This window comes from Falco peregrinus, chromosome 10 (assembly GCF_023634155.1).
Source record: "Falco peregrinus isolate bFalPer1 chromosome 10, bFalPer1.pri, whole genome shotgun sequence".
NCBI classification, from domain to species: domain Eukaryota; kingdom Metazoa; phylum Chordata; class Aves; order Falconiformes; family Falconidae; genus Falco; species Falco peregrinus.
The window spans coordinates 1524274-1545280 of record NC_073730.1 but is presented as its reverse complement, the minus strand read 5'-3'; the positions used below and the strand labels follow the sequence as shown (position 1 = coordinate 1545280).

Below are 21007 nucleotides of genomic sequence, written 5' to 3'. Positions count from 1 at the left end.
CAGGATTAACCCTTTATGACCACAATATTTGTAGGCACACCGACAAGTGCTTGCTTATTTGGCAGAAGTTTGTTTGTGCCTTCGCCAGGGTATGCTTTTTCACTGAGCGGACTGAGTAATAATTCCAGCTGTGGATAGAGCAGGTTAGGTGCTAGGGCTGGAGCTTCCCTCTCAGGTGAAGCCTGCAAAGGAGAAATGGCACCACAGTAACTACAAGCTGCTCATTACATTAAATAAGACTGTATCCAAATGCACTGTGAGATGGGAAGTGCTAGAATAGCACTATTACAATATCTAAGAAGTTTGAGACTTTAGTCTGGAAATCAAAACGGCGTGGAAAAACTGAAATTATTTATTCATAGAGATCTCAATGGAAAAGCTGTTTTGAGGGCTAAGGTAGCCCCTTTCCTGGCTCTGCTTTACCCAGAACGGCATGTTTTCATGTCCTTTTCTTCCCCATCTGCCAAATGATGATCCATGAACAGCATCTCTGCCTTTCAGTCCATGGTGAAGGTATCTGATCCTGATCTCTGTCACTGCTGATTATGCAGCTGTGCTTACCTCTTCCCTAGTTCTTCAGGATACATCAAAATTGAATATATATGCACAGCCACAACTTTCTAAGACCGTCTTTGCAATGATGTTATTGTCATAGTGATGAACTGTGTCATGGTGTGCTGCAGATAAATGGAGATACACTTAGTTACACCAAACCAAGCGCTCCTCAACACAGCCCTAAATGCCTTGGGCAATATTTTTATATTTCTAGTTAAAGCTAGTTATTTCAACATCTTACTAAAGTCATAGAGCTTGATATTTCACTGACAGAGACTCACACACTTGTTTTAAAATCCCAGAGGTAAGTTTTAAACAAGAATGAACACAACCGTTGAAGTTTCTCATTTCAAACTCCAGACACTGGGCTATTTAAACCCTTGCTACCATCATGTTATCCCATGACTTATTTGATGAGTTTATTTGATCATAAAGTTAAGTCTTCAATTGTCAACAAATGCTGTATGCTGCTTTTGATTCAACAGAAGACAGACTGAAGTACTAGCACTAAGAGAAGCAATGATTGCTTCATTTATCCCAACGAAATTTTATCTTTCTTGTAATTGATGTCTTGGTTGTGGTCAACCACAGAAGCTATTTAAGCAAATTGAAAACAACAAAAAGAATCCTATTGACACACATTTTCTGGGTTTTGGCTTTTTTTTTGTTTTTGTTTTTAAAGAAGAACACATTTTTTTTTGCTATTGTAATTCGATCATTTTTTTCCTTAGGAGTATTTTCAAAGTTTCATTTCTCAACTCATAAGGCTATCTTATTGGGGTTTTGTTATATATGAATTAATAAAAAGTCAGACCTTGCTGTGAACTGCTTTATCTGCATTATCTGGCATAGCTTTTTAGCTTTAATTCAAATGTGTGAAGTAATTACTTTTTTTTTTGCAAAGAGTTAAGAAATAAAAGAATGAAATCCTCCTCAAAGCGCAGTAAACTCATCAATGTTGATGACTATATGGGTTTTAAGAAGTTCTCTATCTTTGCATAGATTTCATAGATTTTCACCACCGCCCCCCCCCTCCCCCCCCCCCCAAGAAAAAAGTTTGGCTTTGTTAAAAAGGTCAGAAAAATCTCTGCAGCATATGTAATATGTAAAAGACTCTGAAGCCGTTAGTGTTAAAAGCTTCTGTGAAGCTTATAGTCCTCCTTCAGGGGAACAAGGCACATTTGAAGAATAGCATTGCAAATTACAAGCAGCCTTCAGGCGCGATGAGATGATTAGAAAATACACACATGACCACAGTCAAGTGAACTCCAGTTCATAACAATGTGATTAGCAGTGATTGAAATTTGATTTTAAATTCTGCTGCTGATTGTGATATTTCACCAACTTGTAGGAAGGGTCATGTCCTGAAGGAGATTTCTGACACAAACAATCCAAAACTTTGGCAAGTTTGCTTGTGGGCTTTGAACGGCTGAGATGTCTAATCAGATTCTCAGAATTGGGGACCATCAATTCACTTTACTTTTGATTTTATCAACTTAAGATAACAGAACGTTTAAAGAAGCACACATGAACCCTCTAGGTCTCCAATTCAAACAGGATCTAGAAAAAAAACCCAAAAACAAAACCAAAAACAAAACCACAAAAACCCCCAAACCTCCAAACTGCCAGGAAAGATATACAGATGAGCTCTTCAAAATGACCTGCTTAACTGAGGAATGTTAATTTCCTCATCAAGAGTCAGAAGATCTGTGCCAAATTGCTCTGGCCCTTTCAGAACTCCTGCCCTATTTATGTTAACTTTCCCACTAATTAAATTTTTCCCTCCTATGCTCATTGTCGTACATTTCCAACATCCTAAAAATTATTTTGTATCACTACAGGGGTTTCTGATCACCAAGGAGAAGAATTCACTTGTCAAAATCACGCATTTTTAGTGCTGATTAGCTACACAATCTCAATTTTTCATACACTAACAAGATTACTTTAATGGCTTTAAATAAGCTTATCCAAGAGGACAAAAATTACTGTCTTTTTCTTGACTTTTCTTATATGTAGTAGTTCGTGGCAGTTTTTGCAAAGGATGCGGGTAGGCACGTTCCCGGTAGTACTGACGATTGGCCAGCAGATGGCAAGCTTCACTGCAAAGAGATTTACTGCCACACGGCCCATCTGCATCAGAAGGCTTTAACCATGGGGTGTAATGCTTGGCACCAATTCCTCTCGCAATTAGGTTAATGTACCAATGTTTATAAAGAGACTGATAATTACTCCAAGCGTCAGTCAGTGTAAATCCAAAGTGATCAGCATTTTCTTTCCATTTTTCTAATGTTACCGGTTTAAGACTCTCTATCAGGAGAAGTCACTGCTGAAGTGACCTTAATTGCTTAAGAAAGAAAATGACTCTTCTGCATATCTGAGCTAGAGCATGAGGCCTTCTCAGGTATTCCTCTGCAACCTCACCAAAAACCAAGCTTCCCAAAACACTGAAACATTTCCATCCCTTCGAGCTCTTTCTGCAAACATAGTAAAGAATATTCTTTAGCCATCAGCTCAGAGCCAGCCTTTGCACCAAACACCATCGCACTCTGCCACATCACAGAGCATCCACGAGCTATGATCTTCTTCCTCTCTCATTTCCACATAGCTCTCAATAGGTTCCCAAATCCATCCTTCCACATCACTCCAGAGTGGCAGGGAAACTGAGTTTCCATGGGACAGGAGGGGAGGTCGTATAAATAACTGGTCTCAAATAGGTAAGAAATGGTGCTCTAACTAGCAGTCCAGGATCTAAGGATTTTCTGAAGCACTCCTGTCATACAGGAATATGATTTTTCTCAAAAAAAATCATGGGAATGTCCTGGTGAACTGCATGCCATTTCATAACCACAGTATGATAATTGCATACCCTGATGAACACCTTTTTTAGACTCAGTTTTGCTGTAGGGAAAAAACTACTGTATAGCACCCCCCTAACAAAAACTCTTGGTCCTAGCCTGCAAATCACAAGTAAGCTAAAACTCAGCAGTGATTAGGTTTCTGTTAAGACCTTTGTAACTCCTGTGTTCCTCAAGAATGATACAAATAATAAAAACCATGGCACAGCACATTAGAATGAAGATAAAACTCAAAAGATTTTATTACTTTGCTGTAAACTTGTGGTACAAATCAGACAAAAGCATCCTCTAGGGAGTATTGGATTTATTAAATTGTCTGTTGGCAATTTCTGCATAAGAAATTTGTTTTATGAAAGCCAGGAGTTGAAATTAAGATACTAGTTTAGAAAAATCCAGGAAAGGTTTTCTGTTTCATGTTTTTCCCATTGTGGTGTCACCTTGGAGACAAATTGCTTGCCTTTACTACAGACTGTGTTTTTAGGGCTTTCTTTCCTCTTCTTTCATTTTCCAACCACTGTTACTGCCTCAGAGAGAGCTATGAAGATTTTTAACCAGTGCTCAAAGCTAGTATGTCACTATCAAAACTGCAGACTGGCAAATGTTTCAGCTTCTCTCACACCAGTCATTACAACAAATTGAGTTGTTGCATGCAAATTATCTCCGGAAAAGTAGTAATAATTAACTAAATTCCTTTTCATGTCACAGTGGTCCTACTTAAGAAGCATTTGAAAGATTGACATCACCTCTTGTAGTTTACACAGTACAATAGTTATAGTTAATTTCTTCCAATTGGCAACATTTCTTCAAACATGCACTTTTAATGAATTTTAAGGAGGTAGACAGACTGAAAGGAAAGCTCTTTAGAGTTGTGCAATTCCAAGAAACAAATGGGATGCAAAAGTTCCTAAGGAATGCAGTTGCAGTTTTGCTTATTTTAACTGTAATTAACAGATTGCAATAAGCTCTGTAATTTTCCAGGCTAAAGAAAAGAAAGTAACTACATGGGTAATATAAAAAATTATGTAAGCTAGGACATCAGAACATACATGAGGGTGAGTTGAGGAAGAGAAAGGTAACATCACAACAGTAAAAATAGATCAAACAGAAACATTTATCAGGTTTTACTTATACCTGCAACACCCAAAAGTAAGCAATCAAAAAACTATTTCTATGTAATATTTAAGGCCACTGTTAGTTTGTTTTAAATCATGATGTCACTGTTACTATTGATGTAACTACAGAAATCTCTAGTCTGCTTGCTCAAGCAAGTATGTATTAGGTATTTGACTCAGTCAATGTACCTGTTCATGAGCATCAAGTTCATTCAGGTTGGTGCTTTTTATTCTCAGAGGCACTGCTGCTCCTGTGTACAGTCCTTCTTAGGCTGGCAAAGCCGCCTGAGTCTTTCCTCCTCCACTTCCCCTTCCTGGGAAAAAATGGATTAAATTATATTATGTATTAAAATACACATAATGAAAATGCATCCTCACAGTCAGTTTATATTCTGTAGCAACACCCAGTAGCTGGTTGTCATCCTCAGGTGACCAACCCTAACCTCTCACTTTCCCAGCCAGACGGGAATCTGTCCCAGGACTTTATCAGCATCGGTTTAGCTCCAGTTACCCATAAGCACCTCTACACGCCACTTTCTTTCAGTACCCCATCTCCTTCTCTATTCCCTCCAGAAATTCCAAAACCCAAGAAGAAATCAGAAACTGTTGGCAGATGGGTCTGAATTTCTCGGAGAAGTTAGCTCATCCACAACAGCCTGCTTGCACAAACATACACTGTTCTGCCATTCAGTTTCAAGTAATTGCTGTAGAAGATACATACCCTTCATATTTCCAAGCAAAACTCAAAAATAAAAATATAAACTGAAAGAAGAAAATAGGATGTTTACAGGACTAATGCAACTTTCATTCTCCAGCCCACTGGTCTTTCCCTTCTGAATCATTACCTTACCTCCAAAAGGAACATTCAGCTTTATTTCATAGATTCTTGGCCAAGATATGACTGCTTTTTTTCCCTCCTGTGATACAAATAATTTTTTTTTCTCAAGCAATATCTAACAATTTGCAAAATATTTGTTCACAGTTTTGCCCTCATATTTTGAGGAGCATCACATCATAATCACATTAGAAGTCTGATAGTATTCAGATGGTTGCTATACAGTAGAGGATTTCTTACAGTGAAAATCAGTTGCAAAAGAAAAAATCGTACTGGACAAAACCCTCCTTACACTTCAGATCAGATTTTCCAATTTGATTAGTAGGAATTAAAATACTATACATGCATTTGGCTTTTCAGGTCAGTATTTATATGGTCCCTCTCTTCTAATTGTTTTATGTCAGTAAATAATTACTTGCCTTTCTTCTCTCCATTAATCACTGTCTATGAGGTTTGGTCTGACATTGTTTCATTTTACTAGCATGGTATTTGGAGGCAACTCCATGATTTCTTCCACTAACCTCTCCTTAACATTCAAAAGCTTGGCCTTTAGACCAAGATAGAGGTCTAGAGCAAGCACACCATTTGCAATCATCCCTTTTGGTCTTACCATCTCCACAGCCTTGAGTCAGTTTATATGTGAGTAACAAAATTCCCAAACATTGCAGGATGGGTGCTGATGATAACTCCATTTCCACTGACCCATACTGAACGCGATACTGTGAGAGGAATTCAGTGTTCAGTGGAACCCCATTGCACTCCTCACCTATGACTGTGCTGCATTTGGGAGACCTGATTATAGCAGACACCAGTGCACAGGCTCCAGTCTAGCTCACTTGATGTTGTTGGCAGAGAAGCTGTGACTGGGGAGGATTCAGCCCAGGCCAACATACCTACCTCAGGCACTCAGTATTTGGCACCTTGTTGCTGTTGCTTAGTATGCCTAACAAGGAGTTTAAGGCAGCAGGTATATACCTACATATGTATGCTGTGCTTACCCGAATACAGCCATTTATTTTGTTACGGAGACAATTAATCATGATTTTTAAAATTATGCAGTTTCATGGAAAATTCTTGGGTTTTTTTTACTAGAAAGAACATCTCTCACTACTTTCACTGCTTTAAACTCAATCACGTTTCTCAGCTGCGAGTTATGAGCGAGGCTGGTAACACTCCTTGATTGGGAAATGAGAAGTAGCTATTGTTGTTGTTACCCACTCTTTACAGCAGCAAGGCAACTAAAGTGGCCTTCAACTACTGCCAGGAGATCAGTTCCAGGAGAGTAAGGAACATGTTTACACCATGTTCACCATGCCCTTCCTCTCGGAGGATGGAGGGCTCTTGGAGGGCTATTTTGAATCTCAGGTGTTTGGACAATTCTCTGTGGTGGAAATGCTGCACAGCTGTCAAATTACTATTTATAATCAGGAAGTGAAAATCAAAGTGCATGATGGTTTGAACCACTTGAGCTATAACTGCAACCAAGTCATTTATCTTTGTTGAAATCTAATACAAAAAACTTCCACCACAAAAGAATATAAAGTGGTATTGAACTGAAAAATGTGGTTCAACTCCTTTCTCTAGTAAAAACAATAAATTTGTCTTAAATATACCTAAATGCATTCCATATTGTTGGATATCTGCTGACAACCGCCAATACTGTTGCAACTGTACTTGTAATATAGTGTTAAGTGATCCTGACACTCCAGGCCATGGTTGTTGGAAGAGGCGAGAACAGGAAATTACAACCCACTCCTATTTTCATAATTGTTTTCATTTTACATTTATTAGTCTACTAATATGTCACACAGTTACCAGCCCTGTTTTCTTCTCAACAGCTAACGATTGGAGCTGTTGGGTTTGAAGTACAGTTGTATTGAGTTGTGCTTTCACTCTTGGTTACTCCCACTGCTGTGGAAGTCCTCAGGATTTTTTGTGTTTCCTTTCTAGAGTCAATTTGCATGAGGAATGATTCCAGGTGCCTGTCAAACTCTTGCCAAAAGAACTCTACATGTGTTGCTGGTCGTAAAGATGATACTTGCCATTGTGCAGACGGGTCAGTGGACAGCAAGGAGGAACTCTGCAATAAACCCTCTGATCCTTGCTCTTCAAACCCTTGTCTCCAAAACGCTACCTGTTTAAGCTCTGCTGGAAACCTCAGCTTTACTTGCAAGTGCCCTGCTGGCTATAATGGACCTACCTGTGAAATAGTTATCAGCGTGTGTGACACAAACCCTTGTGAACATGGAGGCACCTGCCAAAACGGCCTGGCTGGGCCCACCTGCCTCTGTAGTGCAGGATACACAGGAGCACTCTGTGAAATGGACTTTGATGAATGCATTTCTGAACCATGCCACAACGGAGCAGTGTGCAGGGATGGGGTTGATGAATACTCCTGCTACTGTGTCCCAGGCTACCAAGGCAAGCACTGTGACCTGGAAGTGAATGAATGTGTGTCAGATCCCTGCCTGAATGGGGCAACATGTCTCAACCAGATAGGACAGTACGATTGCATCTGTCCATTTGGGTACACAGGTAAGCACCGTTAGAACAACTTTTTCTTTGCATCATGGAGAACCGTCATAATTCATGTTCCAAGTTCAGCTCCTCCACCTACACACCACCTTGCCTTCATCCACCATCACCAGTGTCTGTTGGTGCATTATGCGTTACCTTATCACTGTAAACTACTGATATCACATAGACAAGGATTAAAGAAATCTCACATTTACCAGAAAATACAGAGCAGTTTTGTGAACATCAAGCTATGTCACAGGGCAGGTTATCTTTCCTTTTAAAAGAAACATTCTCAAAATGCATCTCCTCAGAGTGCTGTACATAGTTTTTGGTCCTCAGACAAAATCTATGTTTGACAGAGTTAAAAATTAGGCCTAATTAGACTTGCTTGATTTGCTAATCATGACAAACTGTACTCTTAAACCTAGACATTTCACGTAAACTTTCTCTCTCTACCCTTCCCAGAAACAGAGGATTCATTTCCAACTAGAACATTATCTAAGTTAAATAGAAAGAAAAGTATCATCAGGTTCCTAAACCGCTCATTTTTTTATAATCCCATTTTGTGTGACTTCATTTTTAAGGTACGGGTGTGATTTTTCTTGCCTACTTCCTTTACTGGAGAGCTTATAATCCTAGCAGGAGACAGCTCCCTTCAAATTTCAAAGCCATATTCAGGGATAGGACTGCGAGAGATAGCACACTGAATTATTAAAAGGAGGAAAGGGAAGGCATTTTAGTGATAGGTTGCCAGTCAGGTAAGCAAAGAAAAAAAAAAAAAAGTCATACAGCAAAGTGTGTGTGTGTGGGGAACAGCTATTGCTTCAAGTGATCCAAATGAATAAGAAATGTGGTTTACAGCTCCATCCCCAAATCCCCATGCAGAAGGGGAAGTCAGGGGTAAAAAGCAGCTTTCCTGTGTCTGACACAGCACTTGTTGGAAGCCAGCCCTTGGTTAATATCCCTCATGAGCACTGAGAATGTTATTTGAAGGAAGCTTGTTACCTTCCCGCCACCCCGCTGCTGCCAGCGGGTGTCTGAGCCCAGGCCAGCTGAGGAGAAAACTACACAACTGGGGGAAAGCCGAAGAGCAGAAGGAAGGAAAAACCTATTAACAAGCAGCATGGTTACTCTGCAATGATCAGACTCAGCCCAGACCTCCTGTTGTATTCAGGAAACTGTATTTGTTTAACTGGCACTGTTAGTGGGGTCCAGGCCTGGATCCATACCATAGCCCGGGAACTCAGTTTGAAAGAGACAGAATATATACCTTAGAGACAAAGAGAGAAAACATAATAAAATAGTAAAGCCCAAACAAAAAGAAATGAAAATTTAGATCAACACAAACTGCTGGAAGAAACTTGTTCTGCTGGAGTCTCTCCACTTTCATCACAAAATTCTGCCGTTTCCCAGGCTGATGCTCTCTGCTCTCAACAAAAATCAAACTGTCACCAAGTGCTCCACACTCAGCACAAGCAGAGTTAAGAAATGAGGAGAGAACCAAAAAAGGAGAAAAGGTCTAAAATACAAAACAGAAGAGGCTGCAGTGTTTTGACATACAGCCTTGACACTGCTTCCAGGAGCAGAGACTAATCGTAATAATTCTATAGAGGAATAGCAGACTGTTCCTTCAGCAGTAAAACACCAGCTTATAAAGGCTACTTAACAAAATGATTTATCAGAAGCATTTTTTTTTGTTCTTTTCTGCACCTTGTTGTGAGTTGTGCTAAATGCACAAGTCAGAGGGATTACTGGATGAGAGCCCTGAGGTGGCCCACTGGTAATAAAAACTCTCATTTACTCTGTCAGGGGATCTTGCCAACCACTATTATCCTGGCCTGACACCGTGAATTACTGTGGGAAGTCATCCAGCTTCATCTCATTTCCCTAAGATGTTAAAAAGGTTATATCTCTTGATATGTAGGTAGAGAACGTACAGTAAATCTACAGCAGTAATGTTAACCAAATGCTTGAGTTACTGGCTGCAGTTGCTACTTGTTTCATGGACTATGACTGCTATTTTGTATGATTGGTATGCTGCAGCACTTCTTAAAATAGCTGAGAAATGTCACACATAATTCTTACACAAATGGAAGAGGTTAGAATGCACCAAGAGCCAAAGACTGGAAAATTTAGCATGAAATCTGCAGTTTCTATGATAATGTTCTGCATGTGTGAAATTATTTACAAGACATGTGTCACACAGCTGTTAAATAATGAAGCTCAATTGGTTTGTTGAAGTTTTGCTGGCTACCTTAATCAAATGCATTTTTTCCTCCATTGCACTAATTGCACTTGCTTTTAATTCACCCCAACAGGGAACAGTGTAAGAGCCTGTTATCACCCACGGCTAGGTACATTAATTGTCTTGCTGGACACAGCTGAAGACAGTCTTCCGTGGCAAGTGAGAATTCTAGTGTGAACTATCCAGGGTGTGTGGCAGTTCCAAAACTCAAAACAGCAGCAGGAGAAAGTATTTCAGTGACAGACAAAATAGGTGCAAAATTCTTTGTGCAATACCTTTTACTATGATGCAACCATATCTGGAATGAACCCTACAAGATAAGGAAATTATTTCTGGTAGATTTTTAAGTTCTCATGCAGTATGGATAGACCATGCAAATATTTAGGGTAGATGCATCATAAGTCTTAGGCACTTAAAGGCAAGCAGAGGCACAGCAGCTTCTACCATGGGGATGAAGTACCTCATGTACAGATGTCACCTCCCAACAAACTCAGGACAGTATCACTGTAGGTATCAATAGCAAACAACGTTGTCCATCCAAGAGCATTTCCCAAAGTGGAAAGCCTGTTTCCTTCCTCAGCTTTCAGGTTTCAAATCAGCACTCCTTGCCTTGTGCCCCAGCAAGCCTGAGCAGAGGATTCAGCCCAGGTTATCAGTTCTGCTGAGATTCCTAAGCACAAGACTGTGACGTGAGAGGAGCCCAGCAGTATTGGCCACATGTCAAAGGGTTTTCAAAATAAACATTAGCAGAGGGTGCATACATCCAAAGCATGCTTGTCACAGTTCATAATTTCACAGTGCTGAAACCTTTGATTTAGCGTCACTGTCCTCTTGCAATTGTGCCTGCATAGTGCAGTATTGTAAGACCTGTAACAACTTACATCTGTGCATGCGTAGACCTGCACACAAAAGGGATGAGTCTTGCTCCAAGAAACTGAGCTCTTCCCTCTGTCTAATTTTTGATGGCTCTCTCCCTGGCCCTTCAAAGCTGGTGCCTAGAAAATAGCTATCTGACACCCTCCATCCAAATGACAGCAACCAGGATTACTATATACAGATTGAGGAGCGTGGGGACAGTCCTCTCTACCTGCTATGCCCGAGCACAGCGCTACAGCACATGAGGGCAGAAGAGGTGACCTGGAAACCAATTTCCAGCCATACTAAGAACTTGCAGGTCTTTCCGGAACTACACTGAGCCTGCAAACCGTAGTATCTTTGACCAGAAGGTGATTTTACAATATATCTGTAGGCAGGCAAGTTTGAAAATGCTGGCTGTATTTCTTTCATCCTTGTCTGCATTTACTTTTTATTGACTGGGGCTGTACAAAGAAGCGCACAGTAGGACTCATTTGAAAAGCAAGCAGTATAAGAAATAATCTTAGCTCTTCAAAGAAACAACAAGAGGTATAAATATCACTTATATCCACCTTCCCAGTCTTTCAATTCAAACCACTTGCGCTGTTCAGTGTCTGCTGAAATACTCTGCCTGCTCTAGGGTGGGATGCCTTTGCTCACGATGCTATAGCCCCATGCAATAACTGTGGCAGGGCTTGTTGGTGCTCTTTTTCCTTTCTGGCATATGATATTTGGCATAGAGCATATTTATGACAGAATGTTAGACTGAGGTGCAAATGCAGATCTAATCTTTTCATCTCTCTTCTTCACATATAAGAAAGCCTGACAGCACACTCAGCAGAGGCTAGGAAGGAATTCCCCCCGTTTGCATGGCATATCACATTGGCTGGGTGCATTATACAGAGAGAAGTTTTCTTCTGAGGCAACGTTGCCGAAGGCAGGTTACTGGGCTTGATAGATTAAAGACATGAACCAAAACAACAACACTATGTTCTCATGTTAATTGTCAGGCTGTTCTCAGGCCTGTAGTTTTGAATTTGGCTGAACTGAGGATCAGTTGAACAGGGCTTGTTTTGTCACATGATTTTTAGTGTTCACAGTAAGCTGTTAACAAGCTCTGGCAGATTTACGGTCACTAGACATACTTCTGCAAACACATTGTTTATAATTACAGTGAACTCACAGGGCAATGACCACAGAGGGATTGCTTACTGTATCTTGATGTAATGTACATTACCATAAAGCCATAACAGAGCGTTCCTGTGCTAGGGTCTCACAGCAGGCTCTGCTAAAAGTAGCAGCTAGATCAGTGAACCTTCATCTGGAGGCACAGAACTAGCAACTTCACCCGTCCAGCGTTCTATACATAGTCTCAAGGAACTGTAAAAATATATTCTCTATCATTACAGCAGTAATATTTCTCAATGACTGGAAAGGTGAACTTGCATTTTAATGTTTAAATACAATGAAAAGTAGTTATAATTAGCATACTCAAATTTTGTTTTGGCATTTTAAGATATTTCCCAGTGTTTAACCATAATATGGATTTTTTTTTTTTAAAAAAAAGTTGTCACATTCAAAAGGGTGAAAATAAATTAGTAATCAACAGTGCTAAATATTAGCAATCTCAGTGTTTTGAGAAAGAAATTCTGAGTTAGAATGTACAAATTTCACAGCAGGACAGAGCTGGCAAAAACAGCATAAGGAAAGAATTAGAGATGAGCTCCTAAATAAATTGCCAAGATAATATCCATCATCAAAATGTGTCTGCTCCCATCTTTTGAAAGCCTGCCCCATCACCTTGTACTGAAAACTTCACCTCCCCCCCCCCCCCAAAAAAAAAAGGAACTCAATCTCGGGGCTACAGATTCTTTTTCAAGTAGGAAATTCCCCTGAAAACTATTTACAATATTTTGGTAAGCCAAATAAAGAATACAGAAGTACACTGAAAAGTGGCCTCTTCATTATAATTTGCCATTTTGCATCTGGTTTGTGGCTGATACCGTAGCTGTTAAAACAAACTGACGTGGAAGGTGAAAATTATTTTTAAACTATCAGTTTTTACTAATACTAATAGTATCAGTAAAACTATTAGTATTACTCAAAATACTAAATAAATGCATAAATATGCAAAACCTTTAAATAATCGAAGCAGAAGCAGCAAAACATTAAGAAATTTTCTTTGTGTCTCCTGGACTGTGCTAGAGATAAGAAAAAAGGAGTGTACATTTAACCTGCCGACTATCATAAGTAGCTGTAACTAATATTAGAACTGATTTAGTTCCATTATTTCTAAAGAGCAGCTCTGAGATTCTGACCTGTTGCAAACATGGCATCATAGACCAATTTATTTACACACTGCTAAACCTTTAAAAAAGTGAAGCAAAAGGCACAGCTAAACTGGCAACTTTCCAGTGAATTACAATGAACTGTGCAGCTTTAAATGGACTCTTCTGACATCATTAAATTACTAGTCACTTCTGTGTTATACAAATAGGACTGTAGCATGGTTTGAATAATCTGAAAATTAGTTTGTTCTGTTTCCATGTGCAAGCTAACATAAAAAGTTATTCTACCTGTTCTTGTGAATAGCAGCTGGTTTGTTCTTTTTTAAATCCTCCCAAGCCTTGAAAAAACTAGTCTTGCAATGCACACTAAAGACAAAATGTCTTTTAAAAATAGGCAATTGCTTAAAAAAACCCCAAAAAAAACCCCAAAGATTATGTGAATATTATGCTTAAAACATAATTCCTTGCTGAGATCTCCAAAACTATTTGCTACGTCTGGGGTTTGCTTGTTTTCTTTGCTTTTGAAGGTACAAACTGTGAGCTGGAAATAGATGAGTGCTTTTCACAGCCGTGCCTGAATGGTGCGACCTGCCACGACTTCCTGGGGAGCTTTGCCTGCTCCTGCGCGCCGGGCTTCCTTGGTGACCTCTGTGAAACAAACATCGATGAGTGCGTCAGCTGGCCATGCCTCAATGGGGGCCAGTGCATGGACCATGCCAACGGGTAAGTCTTCTACAGCTGGGTAACGCTAATTTGAGTTGCTATTAGCTCCTGTGTTTGCAGACAGGAATGCTAGGAGAGCCTGCACTGCCAGGTAGCCGATTGCATTTCAAATTGTGGATTTCAGTCCTGGATCCTCCACTGATTTCGGTTTAAATTTAAAAAGGGTTAAAGAATGTAAGTCCAATGTCAAAGCAAATAGGACAACAAAATATTTATGGCAAAGACTGACCAAGAAGTAAATTTTCTATATTTATAGTTACATGTTGATCCTCTGGCCCTGAGGACTGTCATTTAGAGATTAATTCTGTTTCTAACACTCATCAAACTTCAGTTTCCAAGAGAGATGTGACAGTGTATAAAATTGAATTTGCCAACAGCAGCTGCTCACACCGATGGACAGAAGCATTAGAAAAGAGAGGCAGAGGAAAACTGTAATAATAGTAACCATAGTAATAGCTATCATTAGCTGATGTGTCAGGAACTTTACAGGCGTATAGGACAACAGTTCCTTAGTCAAAAAAACCTGCGGTCCATGGGCAAAGAAAAAAATAAAAACCACCCACAAATGAATAGAATGCAAGGCAGCACAAAAGTGAGCTTCTCCACCTACTGTTAATAACCCTACACAGAGGTCCAAGCATAGCCTAGGCAGCCAGAGCTCTGGCACTCATTCACCAATACCGACTTTGCATACTCAGCGTGAGATTTCCAAACTGAAAATACATAAGTATAAGCTCAGTCTGAAGGATTACAAGTGTATTCATGCAGATGCTCCTCTCACCAGTATAAGATTTGTCCTCTATTGTGTATTTTCCATTTTATAAAGTGGTTCTGAAGATTTTGGTGCCCCAAAAACCAGTCCAAAAGTCACATCAGCAAAAGGCACGCTTGCTTTGAATGAGAAAGAAGAGATCATGTTCTGGGAATGAACTTTTGTACAGTGTGGTGACATGGCACCAACCTTGCAGAGTTCCTTTTCAGCAGCGCTGAATGACTCTGAATAGGACAAAGAAATTTACTATTTTCCAGTGTAGCTAAAGCACGACAGCAGGGAGAGGGAGGTCACCTTGCACCTGACTAGTTCACAGCAGACCCATTTAGTAACCTGCATGCCTTTTGAGAACACACACATGAGGTGAGCAACTGGGATGCTCATTCAGGCCAGTCTTAATCCTACTCATTTTTCTTCTAGCTGCTAAAGCTGAGATACATGTAAGAGCAATTTTAATTGGCTTGTAATACTGCAGGATATCTGCAGAATGATTGAAGCTCTTACCACATTCGTTACATGATGAAAAAGGTTTGACAACAAAGCAATTCAAAACAGAAGGGTGTCTAGCAGTTTCCTTTCTTTTGTGTATTTTTGGGGTTAAATGAAGAACTGTAGTCTTTAAACAGTAGTTTTCCTTTTCTGACTAATGTTACAGTACAGCTGAGTCTTTTTTGTGTGCCACCAGCTCTCACAGAAACGTGTGAGGTGGCAGATTTAACATTAAAAGCCATAAATACAAATACTGAATCAAATTCTCCCCCAAATTCCAGACTGATCTTCCAATGATATTTCATGAATGCAATAAAGTAGAACTTGACCTCTTAAAAAAAGTGCTTCACATTATTGAACATTTCTTATTTAAACTCAGTAACTTACAGAGGTGCCTTAGATGGACTTACAAAACCTGGTGTGCATAGGCACAGAAGATGCCTCTGCATGCTCCAAGCCTTTTTTCCATAGGAAATATTCCCAGGACCTCCAATGCTCTTATGATTGCATAGGAAAGAACATCTGCACGTATTGCTTTCTGCATATTGTGAGAACATCAAATAAAACCCCCCAAAAAATATGTTAGGTAGAGTACCTAAGAGTATCATTCCTAATAGAAAAAACCCTCTGCCTGCTCAGTCATAGCCTGCCCACAAGTAGGGCACCCTCCAGAATCCCTGAAAGTCAACAGCAATGTCAAACACTTACAGATACCCGAGAAAAAAGTCACACAGGTGGGGCTTCACATTAAGTAGCGAGTTGTAAATATTCCTCACTGCTCTGTGATTCTGGACCAGAGGGAAAAAGAAGCATGGACTATGGCAGAAAAAAAATATCTTTCACCACAAAGCTGAACAGCACCAAACCAAAGGCACATGGAGGAAATGTGTGAGAAATACAGCAGAAGAAAGAGACTTCTGTTTTGAGAACATACCTTGGAATGAGAATAATTTTTCTTATTCACATCTTCATTACTTTTTATATCCTAAATTCATATGCCACCTGATCCAAGTAATCTCTGATTTTGATTTAAGAATAATCCATACACTAGTAATAAAGTGGCCTGCCAGAAGTTTCTGCTTATGTACACTTAAACAGCATAGTAAAAAGTTTACACTTTTTGGTCTGTTAAAGTGCAGGAGCCAGTTGTTCTCTGTTGTTCCCTTATGTTCAGCAATTTTGCTTTCTCTCCATGTATTTACTCCAAGTCTAAGACTTGGAGAGTAAACACAGAAACTATAAAATAAGTATACTTATCTCTTGTTAAGCAAGATTCCTCATGACTTCAATTGTACAATAACCAGTGTACCATTTTAAGGTAAAATAAAATGTAACAATAATTTTTTGTTTCTGATAATTATTAGACAAAGATCATCCAAGCATGCATATTTAACATAAGTTACCATGCAAAAGCCTATCTTTTCTTATGACATGTACAAGTTAGCCTTATACCTTATGACCTAAGCATAGGAGTCATACATTTTATAATAATTAGCTGACTTGGGAAAAGAAACCAACAAAAACACAACAAAAACCTCCAGATGTTACTGATTATTTGCACATTGTTGATTTATATATGCTACTTTCTTTACTTCTAAACCCATAATAGTAACATGGCTATCAAAAGGTAGCTCTTGTTCCTGTTATTTCGTGGAACTATTCAAGCAATTGACATTTTTGTTTGAACCTAACAGTAAAATATTGTTTTTCAAAGAAAAAATATCACTCAGTTGAGGAACAGAAATGACCTTATTGTATTGCCAATTAAATTTCAACCAGCCAGTCCAAGAGAAAGGGATGCTAACACACTTACTGCCTCTGCCCTTTTCATTTTGTGAATAATGTTAGGCCTACAAAGATTGCGTTGGAAATGACAGAAACTTTTTCCCCCCAAAAAATTAAAAACAAAACAAACAAAAAAACAATAAAAAAGAAGAAAAAAACCCTTCAATAATTCTTAGAAAAAATTATGTCAAAACCAATTTGAAATCACAAGCGAGATTTTTCCCCAGACAAACCACATATTTCAGGAAAAAGCTCATTGTTCATTCCCAGTCTCTGCACTTTCTCCTAGAGCACCAGATGGAGATCTTGAGCCTGGACTCAACTGCCAGCTGCTAGCCAAGGCTACACAAGCAGCTGCGCAGGTCTGGGAACAAAGCCCAGATCTCCTGACTTCCAGCTAGAGTGAACATCGCATTCTGTGTTGCAGGTACAGCTGCAACTGTACCGGTACCGGATTTATGGGCCTACACTGTGAGACCTTAACTCCCTTATGCTGGTCACAACCATGCTACAATAACGGCACTTGCGAGGACAACGCTGACAATTACACATGTCACTGTTGGCCAGGTAAGGTCGAAGTTTTCCTATAAACACTCTCTTTCCTGGTGTAGTAAAGTCCTTTTTTTTTTTTTCCTTTGCTGATACAATAAAATGTTGAAGCTGCGCAATCTTAAAAATACTCTATGGGCTTGTGTTTAGGTGGCCTTCACTCACCACGGGTCAGAGCCCTATGGGCAAGTTGCTGCCTTTTCCAGGCAGGGATTGATTTCCCTGCACAGCACAAGTGGGCAAATCCAGAAATGCCAGTACTGAGGAGCCAAGACAGGAGATAAGTCAAAGTTGGGATCCATCTCCCAGTTGCTTAATACTTCAACCTGTATGATATCTGAATCACTTCTGTGGCTGACCCTTTTTTAGTCTTTATTGCCATGACCTTTACACCGTCTAAAATCTTACTTTTTCAATGCAAAATGTTGTCTGAGTAAATTTTAAACTAGACGTTGTGTTGGAGAAACTGGTCTCTTTCTTATCACCAGTGCAAGTTGTTCTGTCTAGAAGCATAGGGTGAAACACGCTGGGCTGTGTTCTCTACTGGCAACACTTGCATACCCAGCCATTTGCTAAAAGCTCTCAGACCCCTAGCGGGGGCCCAGACCCTGTGAGACTTTGTAAATCTTTCTTTCAGTGTGAGGACTAACTGCAAGAAGTCTCCCTGGAAAGTTTAATGTCCACGTCCTCATTGAGGATGCACGAGCGCAGCCCACTGTAAGGAGCCACAGTGTTGGACTATGTGGCTCTTGGTGCATTAGAAATCGAGAAGTTAGGCATAACCCTTAGCATTTTCCAGAAACTGGGGAGTTTTGTAGCACTTTTCAGACAAAGCCCTTCACAGGCACCAAATAATTTATGCTCCCTGCCCTCCTCTGTCGTAGGGAGGTGGTGCAAAAGCGAATGAAAGCATCACACAACTGGAGAGCATATCTGTACCACAACACAGCACCTGCTTGTCCACACAGATCTCTACGTTATTTCCTAAAAAAGGACGAGACCCCAAGTCCGCCCAGCCCAGCTAGCTAAGGCAGAGTAGCCTGTCAGTGCCCTGCCGCTGAGCCTGGGCAGAGCGCCGCAAGGACACGGTCACGCTTGCAAGCGGTGGAGGACACCTGTTAGCACGTGACAGTCCGAAACCAAGCACACCTAATAATATTCACAGCATTCACTCACAGTAGTATTCTCGGGTCTGGAATGAAATGAATAATGCATCAGTTAAAGGCATTCTCCTCACGGCTCTCCACAGGCTACACGGGCGCCCGCTGTGAGGAGGACATCGGGGAGTGCGGCAGCAGCCCCTGCCGCCCCGGGGGGCACTGCGTGGAGCGCTCCTGGGCCCGCCACTACGGCAGCGTGCCTGGCCTGCCACCTGCCTTCAGCTTCGACAAGGCCGAGGGCTATATCTGCAGCTGTAAGCCAGGCTTTACCGGTAAGATTCCTGTGGTGAAAGCTTAGGAAATGACATACCGCCATATCCCGTAGTTGAGGCCTGGCTGTCAATCAACCTTTAAAACCAGTTGTGTGTTTTAAGGTGCCATAGTGCAAAGGGTCCCTCTGGTTGGCCACCATGCCCACGGCCAGTAGCCATTTGTACGGCACCAAGGGAGTTGGTTGCACGACTTGTAAGCGTATGGAGAGAGCGGCATGCCCAGGTAGGGTCCCAAGGCCAAGGAGAGCCACCAGGCCTCTGCCACCACCCGCACAGCTCCGTCACTCCTAACCGCGTTTGCCTGAGCTACGCAATACGCTTCAGTGAGCGTCTCTTTCATCACGAGCTTGAAATTCACTTGTGCCCAGGGACTATATTACATGAATGAAAACAATGAATACTAGGTGAGAGAGTATTTTCATAAAACATCCATGAAGCAGCCCCTGAAGCTCCAGGCGTTTCTGTGGGCACGCTCCTCGGGCAGCCCTGCACCGCAGCACCAGGCGCTGCCAGGAACACCCCTTCATCCGAGCAACTTTTTGTGCAAGTTTGGCAGCGGAGCGTGTTGGTGGTATCCTACAGCTTAAGTCAAAAGTAATTCCAAGTGGTGCACATAGCTGTGCTCTTAAGGGAAAAACCCTATCAAAGTTACAGACAAACATAATCCTAAAAAAGATGGGGTAAGATTTCCATTTAACACAGACTGCACTATTTAGCACAGCTGTAGACAAGTTTGGTTTGGATTGTACACTTCCAAGTCTACAGTGTTTTTTCTGTCAACTCCGTTCCCATGTTCCTCCTGAAGGAAAAAATAATTAATAGCTGGATTAATTTAACCAGCCTTCAATTTCTCATTCCATTCATCTCCTGAACAGCTTATAAACTTCTGTGTGTCTCCCAGTGACTTGTATGACTGCTGTCTCCAACGTAGTGGGTACAAAAGTATATGAAGAGCACAACTTTCTCTCTGAATTCCCAACTTGTTTTTCTTCAAAGTGGCATTGGGACTTTGTTTGCTTTTGTTCCATCCCTTCCCCGTAACTGTCTTTCCCTGTCCTGTCACTAAGTGTTGCTGTTGTTCTTTTGTTCTGCCTAGGAGAGCATAATGTGAGGCCTCTACTAAGGCTTGGGCTATCCCCCAGGCTGGGCTGAGCACCCTTACTTCCTCACATGCCACTGCTTCCTCTTTGCTTCCTTCCAGTGATGACCAGCTCTCAAGTTTCTTTTCCTCCCCTCTTGCCCTAATTTAAAAACTTGTATGCTCTGTCAGACAACCCAGAAGGTACCTCCTTGTTTATTCATCATCCTTTATCCTCTTATTTCATTATCAATTGCCTTCACCTGGCTTGTTTGCTTGATTTGGGTCACGGTACTGATTTAATTCACATGGAGTACTCCTTTACTCTCAGGGAGTACAGGCAGACTCTAACTGATCTGAAAAAAGTGTCAGAATCTATTTAAATCTATTAATCTTAAATCATTTTTTTCAATATATAAGCTCCTCAATCACAATGCAAGACTCTCCAAAGCATGACTGAGAAAAGCCTTGGAGACCCTGAAATTTCTGCTAATTTCATATGCAAATTACATTACATTTTTCAAAACCTTATGTAAGTTTAGTTCTCCATGTACCTGTTGGATGCTATATATAACTTTCGTTATTAACCGCACCCCCCTGCCCCCCCCCAAAATAGTTATTCTTACCAAACAGCATGCCCAGACAGCTGGAGGCAGGAAGAACACAATCTTTAACAAGGATGGTTGTAAAAGCTGCATGTGAAATGTCATTCAGTAACATGCTGAAAAAACATGGTTAATCTTGCTACCCTTTTCAGGTCCTTCCCTGCCTTTGTTTTTCAGGAGGGGCTAAATATTAAACTTCTTTTTCTTTTCTTTTCTTTTTTTTTTTTTCCCTGGCCTGTGTAATGCACAACTTTGTCAAGCAATTTGCATATTTATTGAAAAAACAGCAGGATTGTTTTCACAGGCACCTAG

The 21007-nt window shown here is 40.6% G+C and overlaps 1 protein-coding gene across 2 annotated transcripts in view; it reads left to right on the top strand.

Moving 5' to 3' along the window:
- The window catches only part of CRB1 (crumbs cell polarity complex component 1), a 112269-nt gene that overhangs the window by 27597 nt on the left and 63665 nt on the right, over window positions 1-21007 (top strand). For both annotated transcript variants that reach the window (XM_027793355.2, XM_027793354.2), the window contains exons 2-5: window positions 7308-7892; window positions 13790-13985; window positions 17459-17598; window positions 18830-19012. In XM_027793355.2, the coding sequence (XP_027649156.1) occupies window positions 7308-7892; window positions 13790-13985; window positions 17459-17598; window positions 18830-19012 (1104 nt within the window). The remainder of the gene's footprint in view (window positions 1-7307; window positions 7893-13789; window positions 13986-17458; window positions 17599-18829; window positions 19013-21007) is intronic.